Source organism: Heterocephalus glaber, unplaced genomic scaffold (genome assembly GCF_053883595.1).
Source record: "Heterocephalus glaber isolate CG9 unplaced genomic scaffold, H.glaber_assembly_v1.0 deba00001811, whole genome shotgun sequence".
Lineage (NCBI taxonomy): Eukaryota > Metazoa > Chordata > Mammalia > Rodentia > Bathyergidae > Heterocephalus > Heterocephalus glaber.
Window position 1 is genome coordinate 213581 of NW_028258482.1, and position 17019 is coordinate 230599.

Here is a 17019-nt window from a genome sequence, read left to right on the forward strand (position 1 = left end):
ATTGCTTGAGCCCAGAAATTCAAGACTAATCTGGGGAACTCGGCAAGACTATGTTTCAGAAGGAAAGAAATACATTTTTTTGCTTTTAAATTAAGGTATCTGAGTATTTAACCTTTTAGGAATGTTGGATCAAATAGCCAGATGTCTACTTATAATATCTAATTTATTTAGTGACACACGCTTATTTAAAATAACAGTATTACAATAATACAATAAAACAAGATATTGCTTTTTTCCCTTTGCACATTTCAAGTAACAATTTTATTCAAATTCTCCACAAGCATCTTACGTACCAATGTCTTCATGATATCTACAGCCAGACTTTCTTGAAGTCTAATTTGTTTGAGAGGCAGCACTTTCTTTTTTGGCAATGCTGAGGATCAAACCCAGATCTTTATACATGCTAGGCAAGCACTATATCACTAAACTACACCCGAAGCCTGAAATGCAACACTTTCAAACTACAGGCCTGGCACTCTTGCTGGAAAGCTTGATAAAACTGTCTCATTAGGACCATCTTCCTTCAGCCCCAGTTTATCATGTAGGTATACGTTTCTAATCCTTACAATAGAACCACGAGCTTATTGCTTTTGAATTGCTCTTTGAAAGGCTAGTTTGCAAAACCTTACTCTTGAAGTATGAGGGAATATCTTCATAGAATAATGACTATTTTCCTTCCCTTCTTTTTTTTTTTCTTTTTGGTACTAGGGATCAAACTCGGGTCCTTGCGGTTACAGAGCAGGTGGTGAAACCACTGAGCTAAATCCCCGGCCCTCCTTCCCTTTTTTTAACTCATTCCAATAGGAGAAACCATAACCATAAAAAACTTGTCTTGCTTGAGGCTGGTAGACTAAAATGTGTGAGGAGCAGTCAGAGGTAGAACAGTTGCAAGAAATGACAACCAACCAGTTATGGGGATGACTGGTGAGTGAAATACCAAGAGACCAAAGTTGGAGGCTAGGTTTTGGGCAGATCATCATGGCCAGCAATGTTTCCTGGAGTGGGAATGGAATGAAGAAAGCTGATAGGAGGGGACAGCCTCCCAAGGTAACAAGGGTTGAATGAGGATGTGGAGCAAAGTCCTGCCCAGGAGCTTGTGGACAAGGCTAACCTGTATCCTTGTCTAACTGGGGAGACTGGGGGTTGGGAGAGGCCTACATGTGTCAGGCCTGTGAAGAAATTGCACCCCTCCACACACATCCCATACCGAGGATCAAACTCAGGACCTTGCACTTGCCAGGCAGGCACAGCGTCACTGAGCTACATCCCCAGCCCCAAGAAAAACGGTATTCTGAGGAAAACAGATGTGCAGAATGGGGAGGTCCTGGAGAAAAACTGAAATGGCCAGGAAGAGGGAGGGGGAAAGTCCCCCTAAATTGCCCCCAACAGGTTTCTTTCTCTCATAGTACTCATCACAGTGACTTGTCATTACATGTTCAAGACTGCAAGGAAAGTAGGTAGTATGTCTGCCCTGGACATTGCTGTATTCCCTAGCAGCTAGAACAGGCATATAACAGGCTTGGCAAACAGGTGCAGGAGGAAGGACCTGAGAGCAAGATGAAGAAGGAAAAGAAAAGGAAGTAGTATTAAGAGCATCCTATGGGAGGGACTTGGAAAGGTGATTAGCAAAGGAGAAATAGGTCAAGAAAGGCATGGTCAGGATCTCAGGTCAAGTGGAATCAAGGATTTGGGAGACAAACTGGAAGGAAATGGACCAGACAGGATTTGTGCAAAGGGTTACATGGGGACCTAGGGTGTTATCCTGGCAGCCTGAAGCCTCAGCCCTGGAAGAATATGCCATGGGCCCTGTCTGCAGCTAAGGCTGGGAAAATAACAAGTACTGATTACTACAGCATCAACATTATCATCTGGGAATTTGTTAAAAGTGCAAATTCTAATGCCACCCCAGATTTCCTCAATCAGGAACTGTGTTTTAACAAGTTTTTCAGGAGATCCAGATGTGTATAAAAATAAAAAAACTACTGCTTTAAGGTAATAGATGGGATGTTTTACATTTTAAAGCCACAACTCCCTAATTTTTTCTTAAGCCTCTGGTATCTGCTGTACTAGTCTGTGGTAAATACTGACCAGGGGCAAAATGAAAGAAAGAGGAACAAACATTAGAGTCTGACACAATAGTGGATAAGCAGCACCCTTGCTGCTTGGGTTTGATTCTTAGCTATGAGATCCTAGAGAAATTCCTTTACCTGGTAAGCCTCATTTATAAGACAGGAAAAAACAAGCACTTAACCTTGTGAGAGTGTTATACGGATCAGATAAGATAGTGCCTAGCACATGGTAAGTACTCAATTATGGTGGTTATTATTATCATTAAAGTAGAACTCACAAGAAGCCCATCACTTCATGAAATTAGCTTAAAACCTCGCTGTTTTTCTAAGGCCATGATTTTATATCACATGCACATAAACTTGTATTAGTTTCCTTGCTCTAAGAATTAACATGCACCAAAGCTCTGCAGAGAGCTAAGACTGATCCTGTGACCTTTTCTATACTTTTGTCTTACTCAGAGAGATACTAGCTTTGATGGACTCACGTCAAGATGCTGACTCTTTGATCAACACCTAAGTGTGTCGAGTAAATGGAGTGACACAGCAACTGGTCCTTGTGGAAGGTTGAGGCTGGGAGGGCGAAGGAGGGTAATGCCTCCTCAGTTCCTCTGTCCCACTCTCTCCAAACTACATTCTCCCTATTAGCTCAGCAGGAACCTGATGATTTTCAGTAGCCATGGGGAATAGGTGTAAAAGGGTTACATCATAGGCTCAAAAGGCTATCCCTAACAAAAAATACCACAACATATTTTATTACTTTTTTAGTATTATTGAACTTGGGGTTTCATATATCCTAAATTATGCACTCTCCCACTAAGTGACATCTCCAGCCCAACATATATTTTAGATGCAATTTCTAATTTCCAACTCCTCCTCAGTAGCTCTAAGAGGCCTGCAAGTTTTATTCCTTCCTGTGTCCTTGTACTATAAATAGTGCCTGACATTCACAGGGTGAATATTTATTAAACCAATAGTTTTGTAATTAAAGGAACAATGGTTGCTGCCTGGTAAGAGAGGGAAAGCTAAAATCTGGGTGGGCCTCTTGGGGCTTTGGTGAGGTTCTGAGCTTCGACTCACCACTTCGAGCTATGCTTAGTCTGAAGGGTTAAGTGCTAGCCAGGCGTTGTTTTTTTTTTTTTTTTTTTTGGTATCAGGGATCGAACTCTGATCCTTGCACTTGTGCAGCAGGCGGTGAAACCACTGAGCTAAATCCACGGCCTTGCCAGGTGTTTCAGTTAGAGCCTGTTGTATGGCATGAGGAGTTCTTACCATGATGCAGAGAACAGCTTAGGGTCATTTAGGGATGAGCTGAAGGGCACATTCAAGAGAAGACTTAGAAATCTAAAGCCTGAGGAAATGCCATAATTGGCACAATCTTCATGTCTCACTTGCTCCTTGCAAATCTCAGTTCCTTTCTATGTTCCATGGCCACTCATCATAGACAGACTGGGCAAAAAGGATCCACCTGTTTCAGCCTGGGCTCATACCCTGTGCTCAGGGATACCTAAGGGCCCAGTCCCACAGATGCCTCAGTGGTGTGAAGTAGTTGTGGATGCACCACCACCCTTAGGCAAGAGGCTCACTGATTCCAGGTAAGTTCTGTGGCATTCTGACTGCACCAGAGGCAGGGAGTTTGAAAGCAACAAACCAAAGAAATACTTGTTTGCATAAAATCATCCAAGAATATTTGCTTTCCTCTGTGCCAGGTAGATAGTAGAAACTGTTCCTGAACATGAATGTCCTCAGGAACTCTACTAACACCAATACCCTCCAATCCCCTTCCTCAGCATCCCACCTGTCCAGAATCCACAGTATCCTTTCCCCTGCTCTGAGATATTCCCAAGTTTGTTCAAGCAGAGAGGCTTCCTCAGTGCCCACCTGAAAGGGACTCGGAGGTCAACTGTTAGTGTGAGCACCTCCCAACCCCATCGCCAAGTTTGTAATCTTGAAGGATTTACTGAGGTTTATTCTATACTTTATGGCTCCAGCCAAAGGCCGGAGATCTGGCTTAGTACATGGAAGTGGTTAGCATTTATAGATTTTATAATAGTTAACCCCTCCTCCCATTTTAAACTTTGGTTACTCAGTAACTGAAATTCCTTCTATTTCTGGGTTTATTGTACTGATAAGAGTGGGGATCATGTTTACCCTTCAGTAGAAAGTGGTAAGCATAAAGAGGACCTGAATGATTATTCACTATAAAAAGGAGGGTGTTCTCTCCTTTCCCCTCTCCTATATTGGAAATTGACCCCAAGAACCCCTGAGCTATATCCCCAGCTGTTTTTTTTTTTTTTCCTATTTTGAGACAGGGTCTCAATAAGTTCCCTAGGTTGACCTTGAATCGACATCTTTCCTCAGTCTTCTGAATACCTGAGGGGAGTTCCATTAGGGTAGGATTCCATTTTGAGGGAACACAAAAAATGACCAAAGATTTAGTGGAGAAAAATTCTCCAGAATTCAGCAGTATTTTGCACATGGGTGGAGCATATATCATCACTAGGAATTAGAGCAGTGTGGCAGCTCTTTAGTCAAGGTCCTTTTGGTTGCATGTAATAAAAATTCACTTTGGGGTGATTTTTAAAAATCAAGATTCATTCGATGAATACCTGAGGGATGAGTGAAGGCCAAGGCAAGGATGCAGGACTGGATGCCAAGACCAAGGGAGTCCTCAGGGTTACCAAGTTAGCCGCTCTCTCGTGCTTGTCCACAAAGTGCCAGCTCCTGCCTCTGTGGGTGGCCCATCAAAGGCATCATCCCAGATGGTGACTGGTAGCTTCTCATCCTCATGCAGAATTCTTTTGTTTTGGTACCAGGGATCGAACTCGGGTCCTTGCACTTGTGAGGCAGGTGGCAGAACCACTGAGCTAAAGCCACGGCCCCCTCATGGAGAATTCTTAAGATAAAGAACTGCCTTGAGCCTTTTAAAATCAGTCCTACCCTGGTCCAATCAACTGGAAGGTAGGGGAGACGGTGAGAGAAAAAGGGTCACTGTGCACAAATATGGCCTTCACTCTTACAGGAGTGTGTGGGAGGAATTATTGTTGAGTCAGGCAAATCCCCAAACCGTGTTGTTAGAGAAATCAGCTGTTTCACCAAGTGCTTAGCTCTCAGTACTTAAATAAAACAACAATGAAGTTTATAATTTTTTATAATTCAGAATGACGTTCCCCTCCAAATTTCTACTGAACTAGTCAAAGCTCTAGTACTGTAAACCACTTGTATTTCATAAAGCTCTGCTGAATACTGAAACCCAAATAGAAAAAGTTACCAAAAATTTCCTCCCTGTTCTATTGCTCATCACTAGATTTGGTTAATATTTGCTTTATACTCATCAAATCTTACAGGGGTGATAAAGACACATCAAGTTAAAAAAAGTTATCACTTTCTCATTAATATTTTACTTTTTAAACAATTTATGTTGATGTCAATGATATGATAAGGATAAAGTGTTCAGATGATTCCTTGACCTTATAAAGAACTCACCAGAGAATCACATTTTGTGGGTAACCTACATGGCACCTGGAACACAAATGAGTGCTCAATGTTACGATGGATCCACTTCAAGTTTCAAAATGAGTACAAGGATCTAGTTTGGATCATATATTAAATCTAACTAATAATTTCAGGCCACACTGCTTTTATGTTTCACAACAGGTCACACCAGACCAAGTCTCAAACCTGTTATTTTCTAAGAGATTACAACACTAGTATCTGTAACTCAGAAGCACAAAATGTGTGCTAAGAAATGACTAGAAATTATTTCAACAGAAACCACTAGTTTAAATAGCCTAGAGTCTTACAGAAATTGTTACTTCAAAACATGCAGTGGCAGCAAGACTCACCTAAAACCGTATTTAATTCTATGACTTTTATATTGCTTTTCTTCTCTTATTTAAAGGGTGAAGCAATGTGAAATGGATGGAAATATTTTGTTAAAAGAACAAAATGAGTCAATCACTATATGTATATAATCATATATATATAAAATCATATATATTCATATACATATATATTAAAAACCTCAGTTCTATGCCTACACTGCTAACACAAGGCTAAGTCCAGTAGTGGCTCATGTTCTGGGTATGGATATATTAGGAAGGAGCAATATATAAAAATCCATCAATGCCCTGAAAGCAGAAAGTTGACACAATTTTAAATATAATTCATATATATATATATATTTAAAATCAAACAATTAAATAGCATATGGTTTAAGTACATGAATACTTCAGCTTTAGAAGAATAACAGAAGTGGTACATAGTACCAAAAACTTATACACAGCCTTTTTGCTTCTTCTTTTCAAACAGTGTGCCTCTACACAATCAGGATTGCAATGGAATAAACTCTCTATTCATTCAAGATTTTCTCAAGGACAGAGGTGATTAATAATAATATATTTATATATACATATATTCTTTTTTTTAAAGTCTGAGCAAAACCAGTAACACCTAATAGAACTTTCTTTCTCCTCAGTCACATGCATCAAGGAAGGACTGGCACGGCATGGCCAGTGGAGTGTGCTCACCAACTGGGTAGCCATGTGGATGGCTGTGCAGACCCAACACAACACTGACTGAGCAGAAGTGCAGCAAGCAAGTCTCTTACTGTCCAGAAGACAGGGAAAAAAAGCCACCAACTGCACACTTCCCACTTATACCAAAGAATGGAGAAGGCAGTCAAACAAAGTTGAGTGCTTCTCTCCCCACCTTATCGGGGGGAAATAAAAACAATCTTAAGAGTAACCATTTTGTTGAAAGTACTACAAGTGAGAAACTGGAGTGGTCTTTACTTTTTTATCTTCCCACACATCTTCTGAAGGGGAAGTTAAGCAACTGGAACATCCAGAAGAACAAATCTTAGTGTTCAAAGTAAACTAGATTTGCCCTTTTATTAGCAGGGGAGAGACTGTTTTTAAGGATAGTGCATCTCAGGAGCAAGTAAAATGTGGAAAATTGTATGCTACCACCAAAAGGAACGGCCATGTCACTGAGGCTTGATCTGTGACTTGTCAGCTTCCTTCTAAATTAAAGCTTCTGTGAAGAAAGACCACATAAGGAATCCTCAACCTGTTTTACAAGCTTCTAGCCCGACACTGCCACTCAGAGCTGCCTGGCTCTCAATGGGGCTGACTCACATGTTAGTTTTAGGAGGATAAACTAAAGCACCTCTGCTACATGCTCTATGATGCTGCTAGGGATGGATTCCCACTGCAAGAATGTATATCAAATATCAACTCTACATTTATCTGCCTCACACAAGATGTGGTCCCTGTCTATCCAGTGGACTCTTTCATAAATGAGTTATTGCCATTGGAAAACTAGTAATTTTCTAGTAATGTAAACAATACCATTTTGTATCTTTGCGACTCACTGTGTGAACATCATGTGCATCATTTGTGTCTACATGTTACTCTGCATTATGGTCTAGGATTGTCTCCCATTCTTTCTTGGAAACAACAGTGATGTATCAGTGAAAAAAACCACAGTGCTCTGTTTTCACTGGCTGTGTTGAAGAATCCAACCAAAGGACAAAGTTCTCTTCTTTTTCCAAAGAAGACCTCCTTTATCTCAGGCCTTGAATCATAGCTGAAAGAAAAAAGAAAGAAAAGATAAAAAAAAAAGGTAGGGTACACTGTATAACAAGTGACATGTTATCATTACAGATTAAGAAAGGCATTTGACACTTAGTCAGTGTTTATTATATGCCAGAGCTTTTGACAGCCAGAAGCTGACTAAAACTGTGTGGGGTAAAATACTGTAATTAGCCTCATTTACATATGAGTGAACAGAAGCTTAAAGATGTTAAGTACTTGTTTTTTTATCTTTATTTTGGCAATACATATTAAAATATTCTCACTTTTTGAGGGTAATTCTACTTCTAGAAATTAACCAACTCTATGGTACATTCATAAGAGAGGATAAGGCACAGACATTCATGAAAACACTGCTTGTAACGGGAAAAAACTCAAACATCCTAAATTATCAACCATAGTGATTAAATAACTATAAAACCATAATATGGAATACTCCACAGTCTTTACAAAGGAAAAAAGAACTTGAATCAGCTAGATTCCCTAGACCAAGTTCATGAGGCTGAGTGTCCTTTACTCCAACTGGGGAGGAAATAAACATCACAGAAGACAGTCTCCACTATTGGTGAGCTGGGACATGTTCATGAAAGAAGTCAGTAAAGATATGAGCTAGTTTACATTGAATATCTAAGTATAGTCTATGGGCAAGTGTCATTGAAGGCTTAAAGCAGAGAGGTATCAACATGGGGTAAATAGACCAACTTATCCTGCATGGGCCTATGACTTCTCATTCATAAAGTCATGGAATAAAAATTAGGAGAATCATTCCAGGTTTCCTCATCCAGTTTCTCTGATCTACTGATGAGGAAACTAGGGATCTAGCTGGGCATGGTGGCATACACCTGTAATCCCAGGACTTGGGAAGCTGAAGCAGGAGGATGGCCATAAATTCGAGGGTACATAGTGAGTTCAAAGCCAGCCTGAACTACATAGTGAGACCCTGTCTTAATAATACCAAGAAGGAGGGAAGGAAGGGAGGGAGGGAGGGAGGAGAGACAGCAAACAAACAAGAGATGTGAGAAAGAAAGTCACTTGCAAAAGGTCACAGATACTGTCTTAAAAATGGACTCAAAGTTTGGGGGTGTAGCTCAGTGGTAAAGCACTTGCCTACCACTGAAAAGGCCCTGGTTAAATCCCTAGCACTGTAAAATAAATTAAAAAATAAAACAGACTCAGATACTTCTACTAGTGTTTTTCGGTACCAATATACCACGGATCTTTGAGAGACAGACAAGATAGATGCCCTAACAAGCCAAAGACAAGGCCTAGCATGTTTAAAAATCAACATATAACAGTATATCAGTATATCCTAAAAATAAAAGCACATGGGAATAAAATCTGAACATACAACTCAAATGAAAAGTTTGAATTTTAAACATCTGCTTTTCAAAATGATTTTCTAAAGAACATTTTCTTATTGTCAAACATTTGAATATCAATATAATAAAGAATGACAAAAATAACTACCTTGCATTTCTTTTTACACCTTTTGCTTGCTCTTTACTATTTTAGGTTTGATGGAGCCACAAGATAAATATAGACAAAAATTACCACCCTTATACAGAAAAAAGAAGAGTCTGCAAAAATGAACAGGGCTTTAGTATAAATCAGCTCATTGAAAAGTTCACAAGTAAACCAAGCTCTGGTAATGACAGTTCTCAGAGAAAAAACATTGGCTAGATAGCTGGAAGGGAAAGGGTAATGGTAGACTTAAACCAGATTCAAGCTCTCCATACTACTGCAGGTTATATGGACATAGTAGAACATATTTTTCTTGGGGTTAAAGGTGGAGTTCAGTGGTAGAATGCTCACCTAGCATGCTTAAGACCCTGAGTTTGAACCCCCATCACCACAAAACATAAAATTTAAAAAAAAACCTCATTTTTCTCTGACTCCTAATTTTTACTTAATAAAAATGAGTTGTTTAGGGGCCGGGCTCAGTGGTTTCGCCGCCTGCTGCGCAAGTGCAAGGACCCGAGTTCGATCTCCGGTACCAAAAAAAAAAAAAAAAAGAGTTGTTTAATGCCTTAACAAACAAGATGAGCAGAAATTCTATCATATTAAATCTTCATGAATCAACCTAGATGAAGTAAAACTTGAAGGAGGTGGAAACATTTGGCTTGAAGAAAAGACTGGTGAGGTAGGACTAAATGCCTATGTTCAACATTCAAAAAAATGCTTTATAGGGCTGGGGATTTAGCTCAGTGGTTCTGGTGCCTGGCTTGCAAGCGCAAGGTCCCCAGTTCGATCCTCAGTACCAAAAAATAAATTTAAAAAAATGATAGCAAAAAAATGCTTTGTGTGGCTGCCATGACAAGACCAGAGCCAGATGGTAAAGCTATAGGAAAACAGAGTATTAGCTTTTAGGAAGTCAAAATTTCCTAACAACAATAGTCATTTGACTTCCAGGAAAAGATGGTGGATGGATTGTATACTCGTTCAACTCACTCCTTTTTTTTTTTGGTACCGGGGATCGAACTCGGGACCTTGCGCTTGTGAGACAGGCGCCATAACCACTGAGTTAAATCCCCGGCCCTCTTTTTTCTTTTTTTAAAGAAACTCACATGAGTGGGAAAAAGAGAAGTGGCAGCAAAAAAATTTTAGAAGATAGAAACAAATGTATGAATGGTAAATAATTTAACAGACTTAAAAATCTCAATCCTAAAACTAGAGACAGCTGAGAAGCAACCTGCCTTATAATCTAGAGCCTCTCAAAGCCCAAGGAATTAACGGCACCAGGACCTTTGGTAAACAGATCTACAAGTGGGTACAAACATGAGGATTTGTTAAAAGCCACTTAGAATAAGTTAATTCTATAGTGATTATTCTACAACTAAGGTGACTGGCTCTAAAACCCAAAACCAGCAGAAAAGTCAGAGATCTTTGAGTAAAATAAAACAAAGCATTTCTGGCTAAGGTACACTAGGCATACCTGAGGGCAAGGATATTATACTGAAAACAGGGGGCTCAGGCAGGGATTAAATATAACAAATACAGAGCTTCCTCTAGCTCTGTCCTACTTGGTGCCTAGAAAAACGGCAATCTGGCCTTTATCTTGTAGGCAGGAGATCAGTAGAGTTTTCTTTGGGGAATGTGATCAGTCTAAGAACTGAAAGGGGAAAAAAATTCAGACATCAGATTCTGCAAAGGAATACCTGGCCAGTTTATGTCTAACTATATACCAAACTGCCAAACTGTTTTTCAAAGTGGCTGTTACCATTTTTCATTTCCACCAGTAATCAAATTGCTCCACATCTTAGCCAACACATGGACTGTCAGTCTCTTAAATTTTACTCGTTCTTTAGGGTATGTCGTAGAATATCACTGTAATTTGCATTTCCCTAAAGAGTAATTGAGCATGTTTGCATGTGAATATCTGCCATCCCTATATCTTCTGTGTAATATTTGTTCATACCTTTTGGTCACTAAAATAAAATCAAATTGTCACTCTTAGGAGTCCATGGACTCAAAATATTCCGGATACAACTCTTTTATCAGAAAAACATTTTGCATATATCTTCTCCTCTCTGTGATGTGCATTTTCATTTTCATAACAGAATCTTTAGGAGGGCAGAAGCTTTTAGTTTTGATTAAGTTCAATTTATTATTATTTTTTCTATTTTATAGCTGGCTCATGCTGGGTGTGATTTAGGAAATCTTTGCTAAGACAAAACTATAAAGATTTTCTACTATAAGTATTATAATCTGTTATCATGTCTATGCCCTATTTCAAGTTCATTTTGTATATGCTGTAAGCACCAAGGTTCACTTCTTACCTATAAACATATAATCAGTTCCTCCAGCACCATTTTTGGAAAAAGATGGGTCTTTCCTTCACTGAATTATCTTCACATGTATTTTTAACGAATCACTTGACTATAGATGTGACTCTACTTTGACACTCTATTTTTTTCTCCAACAATTTATATATCTACACTTAAGCTAATACCACACTGCCTTGATCATCATGTAGCTTCCCCCCCATTAAACCTGGTAACTGCTATTAGATTTTATAAGGTACAAGAAGTTCTATTCCTAGTTTCCTAATAGTGTTATCAATGGTTGTTGAATTTTATTATATTCTTTTCCTGCATCTACAGATGATGACATCTATAATCATATTTTCTTTTTCAGTATCTTAATATGGTAAATTATAATTCATTTTCAAATATTAAAGTCACCTTGCATTTCTGGAATAACTGCTACCTGTAATGATGTAGTATCCTTTTTATGTACTGCTAAATCAGTTCCCTTGTATTTTGCTAAAAATTTTGCATGCAAGCTTGTGAGGGAAACTACTCTGCAGTCTTCTGTTTATAAAGACTGTCTGATTTTTAGTGTCAAGGTAATGTTGCCCTCATAGAACAAGATGCAAAATATTACCTTATTTTTCTAGAACACTCTCTAGAAGTATCATTTTCATTTCTTTTTTTTGGTACCAGGGATCAAACTCAGGACCTTGTGCTTGCAAGGCAGGCGGCGGAACCACTGAGCTAAATCCCCAGCCTGAGTATTATTTTCTTTAAATTACATTTGAGACTGGAGCTTTCTTTGTGGAAAGGTTAACTACAAATTCAAGGTCTTTAATAGACAATTACTCAGGTTTCCTATTTCTTTTTGAGTGAGCTTTGGGTAATTTTGTCTCTCAAAGAATTTCTCCATTTCACCAAAGTTGTTAAACTTATTAGTATGAAGTTTTTCATATTATTCCCCTATTGTCAATTTAATAACTGTAGAATCTGTGGTGATATCCTTTATTTCAATCCTGGTCTTGGTAATTCATGCCTAATCTCATTTTTCACCCAATAAGTCTGGCTAGAGATTTATCAATTTAATTGGTATTTTCAAAGACCTAATGTTTGGTTTTTCTCTATTATCTGCCTATTGTCTATATAACTGATATTCAGTTATCTTTGTTATTTCCTAGTTTCTGTTTTCTTTGGGCTTAATTTATTCTTTTTCTAGTAAGACAGAAGACACTTTTATTTCTTCTATTATAAACATTAAATGCTATCAGTGTCCCTCTAACAACTGCTTTAGTAACATTCCACAAATATTTTGAGCTGTTTTCTTTTTTTTAATCTTTTTTTTTTTTTGGTACCGGGGATTGAACTTGGGTCCTTGCGCTAGGTGTCTTCATTTTAAGTCAATCCAAAATACTTTCTAGCTTTTCCTTTAATTTTTTTTCACTTACGGGTTACTAAGGAGGGTGGTTTAGTTTCCAAATATTTGGGTGATTATCCAGATATCTTTGATACTGGTTTCTAGTTTAATTCCTTTGTGGTTAGAAACACACAATGATTTCAAACCTTTAAAGTTTATTGAAATTTGTTTCATGGCTCAGAATATGGCAAATCTTGGTGAATATTCCATGTGCATACCCCCAAAAACAAAAAAAACTACATTCTGCTGTTGCTGGGTGCACTGCTTTATAAATGTCATTTAGGTTAAAATGCGCAATAGTGTTAAATCTTTTATATCATTGCTCTATTAATGTGAGAAGATTGTTGAAAACTCCAATAGTTATTATGTATTTGTATGCTTCTCTGTATAGTTCTTTCAGTTTTTGATTAATGCATTTTAAAACTGTTATTAGATGTATACACATTTTCTTGATGCTTGTGCCTGGTATTACTACTTATTTTGAAATTTACTCTGATTTGCAGCAATATAGCCATTCCAGCTTTCTTTTGACAGTGTCTGTAAGGTATATTTCTTCCCTTCTTTTACATTTAACCTGCTGTGCTTTATTATCCAATCTGACAATGTTTTAACTAGCTCATTTGGATTTAATGTAATTATTAACATGATTTGGTTTCAATCTATGATCTTACTATTTGTCCCACTTGTTCCTTCTTTTTTTTCTTCTTTTCCTAAATTTTTTTTTTTTTTGGTACTGGGGATCAAACTCGGGTCCTTGCGCTTGTGAGGCAGGCAGCAGAATCACTGAGCTAAATCCCCGGCCCCATTCCTAAATATTTTGAATTCAGTAGTTTTGAGGGTTTGATTTTATCTCTCACTATTGGCTTATTCGCTATACCTCTCATTTTTTAGTGTTTGCTCTTAATATTTACAGTGTCAATCTTTAACTTCTAACACTATGCCATCAAATAACATTATAAGTTTAAGAAACTTAAAACAATTTATTTCCATTTCTCCTTTCCTGATCTTCGCATTACAACCATATATTTTACTTCTATGTATGTTGCAGACCCCAAAACACACTGCCATTATCTTGAAAAGTTATCTCTTAAATATATTTAAAAATGAGGAAAGACTCATTTATCCATTTATTTACCACTTCTTTTATACAGATGAAATTTCTACTTGGTATTATTTTCTTCTTCCTGAAGGAATTTCTTAAGTTTTTTTTTTTTATTGGGTGTTTTTTTTTGGAGGCAGGGTCTCACTATGTAGTTCAGGTTGGCCTCAAACTCCCAGCAATCCTCCTGCCTCAGCCTCCTTCTTGAGTGCTGGGATTACAGGCATGTACCACTGTGACATGTGCCTTAAGATTTACTTTAATTGAAGGTCTGCAGGTTATGAATTTCCTTGGGTTTTGTTTGATGAAGGCCATTATTCTAACTTCATTTTTAAAAAATTCATTTTTGAAAGTTATCTTAAAACCAGGATGGTGGCACATGCTTGTAATCCCAGATGTAATCCCAGTATCCTGAGGCAGGAAGTTTGCAAGTTCAAGGCCAGCCTGAGCAACTTAGTGAGATGTCTTAAAAAAAAAAAAAAAAAAGGGCTGGGGATTTAGCTCATGGCACTGCACCTGCCTTACAAGTACAAGGTCCTGAGTTTGATCCTCAGTACTGGAAAACAAACAAACAAAGGGCTCAGGATGTGGCTCAGTGTTAAGCACTTGCCTCGCCACGTGCCAGCCCCTGGGTTTAATCCCCAGTACTGCAAAAATGTATTCACTATTTAGGTCTGTTTTTCTTTTTGGAATATTTTAAAGATATTGGCTCAGCAGTTTTCCAAGCCAACAAGCTACTTAGATTCTGACAAAAAGACTATTGTTCTTATTTTGTATATAAAAAAATCTCCATATATATATATATGTATACACACACACACAGATATACTTGTACATACATACATGGGTGAGATTGTTGAGATGGGGTCTCACTAAGTAGTTCAGGCTGGCTTTGAACTTGCAGTGATATTCCTGCCTCAGCCTTCCAAGTGCTGGGATTACAGGCATGCACCACCATCCCCGGCTCTCCTCCAGATATTTAAAAGATTTTTCTTCATTATTAACTTTCAGCAACTTGAGTATAATGTATCTTGGTGTGTTTTTCTTTGATGTTTATTTTGCTTGTGGTTTAGTGGACTTTCTGTATCTATGGGTTTACAGTTTTCATCAACCTAAACAGTTTTTGCTCATTATTTCTTCAGATATTTTTTTCTGCACCTCATCCTCTTTAGAGGTCAAATCATAATATTACAATTTGCTCCTTTTTTGTTCCAGTCTTTTTCATTTGGGTTTCATTTTGGATTCTTTCCACTGTTTTTCATTCATCCTTTTTTCTATGATTTCTAAGGAATTATTTATTTTAAGCACTATTCTTTTCATTTCTGGTACTTTACTTTTTTATTCCAAGAAACTCCATTCAAGTCATTTATTTTCTTTCCAGTATCAGGGATGGAACCCAAGACCTCACACATGTTAGGCAAATGCTGTAGCACTTAGCTGCTTCTTAACCTTTGTGTTGTTTTTAAAAAATATTTTTATACAGTGTTATGGTTTAAATATAAAGTGTCTCCTAAAGACTCAGGTACAAGGACTTGATCCCCCATGCAGCAATGTTCAGAAGTGTGCCCTAAAAGGATGACTGGATCAGGAGGACTTTAACTTCATCAGTGGATAACATCACTGATAAGATCATTTTGATGGCATTATTGAGAGATGATGAAAAAAGGTGAGAGTCTAGCTGAAGGGAGTAGATCATGAAGATGTGACTCTGAAGCTCAATCTAGTCCCTAGCCCCTTCCTCCTTGGCTCTCATTCCTTCTCTACTTCCTCAATGCCATGAGATAAACAGCTTTCCTCCTCTATGCTCTTCTGCCATGATGTTTCTGCCTCACTACAAGACTAAAAGCAATGGAGCCAGCTGACCACGGACTGAAACTTCTGAAACCATGAGCCAAAATAAATCTTTCTTCCCTTTAAGTTGACGTCACAGGTATTCTGTTATAGCAACAGAAAACTAATATAGAGAGGGTCTCACTAAGTTGTGTAGGCTGGCCTCAAACTTTCTCCTGACTCAGCCTCCCAAGTAGGGATTATAAGTGAGAACTACCATACTTGGCTACATTTAGGTATCTTTAAACTACCTTCTATTTCTCTAATTCTATTCATCCTTCCTTTGACATTCTTAAACATACATGCACACCTATACACCTATACCCTATACATATACACCACCACCATGACCCCCCCCCCCCAGCTGGTGGTACTGGGGATAGAACACAGGGCCTTTGCACTGAGCTTCATCCCCCTTTTTAAATTTTGAGACAGGGTCTTGATAAGTCACAAAGCTGCCAAGGCTGGACCTAAACTTGAGATGCTGCTGCCTTAGCCTCCCAAAGTACTAGAGTGCTAGGACTATAGGCTTGTACTACCACACCTGACGATACCCCCGCCGCGCACACACACACACATTCAGGGCCTTGTGTATGCTAGGCAAGTGGTCTACCACTTAGCTACATCCCCAGGTCTTCTTGAATATATTTTTAAATATTTAAAATGTAAAACAATTCTTTTACAATTTTTGCTAATTTCATCATCTTCTGTGTTCTGTTTCATCATTTCTGTTCTGGCCTGCTTCTTCTGTTCACTGAGTTTTCTCCTGATAATTGCTCAAGATTTCTGCATGCCTAATTTTTTATTAGATGACAGACATTATAACTTTATACTATAGAGTAATGAATTTCATTGTGTTCCTTTAAAGAGGGTTAGTCTTTGTTTTGACATGCAATTTTTACTTATAGATCAGTCTAATCCTTTCAAAACTTGTTTTTAATGTTGGCTGAGGTGCTGTATTCTAGGACTAATTTAGCTCCAACAGAAGGACATCCCATTTTTGAGGACATTACCCAATACTTTGTGTATTACTTTGGCCTAGAGGAACATGAACTACTCCTAGCCCTATGTTCCAAGAATCATTCAGTGTTGGGAGTTCTTTCCTTGGACATGTACAATATATATATTTGACCAAGGACTCAAGAGGACCTCTCCAAATACTCCCGCAGCTCTCCTTCTGAGCAGCTTCCTCTTTTCTGGTACCCTGTCCAATAATTTCTAGTCACATCAGGTTCTCCAAACTGTGATTTCCGATTCTTCAGCAAAT

At 38.2% G+C, this 17019-nt stretch overlaps 1 protein-coding gene across 2 annotated transcripts in view; it reads right to left on the reverse strand.

Annotated features, from left to right (window-relative positions):
- Positions 1-144: 144 nt before the first annotated feature.
- Akap10 (A-kinase anchoring protein 10) overlaps positions 145-17019 on the reverse strand; it is an 84894-nt gene continuing 68019 nt past the window's right edge. For both annotated transcript variants that reach the window (XM_004868792.3, XM_004868794.4), the window contains one exon: positions 145-7655. In XM_004868792.3, coding sequence (XP_004868849.1) covers positions 7650-7655 — 6 coding nt within the window. In that variant the 3' untranslated portion in view covers positions 145-7649. The remainder of the gene's footprint in view (positions 7656-17019) is intronic.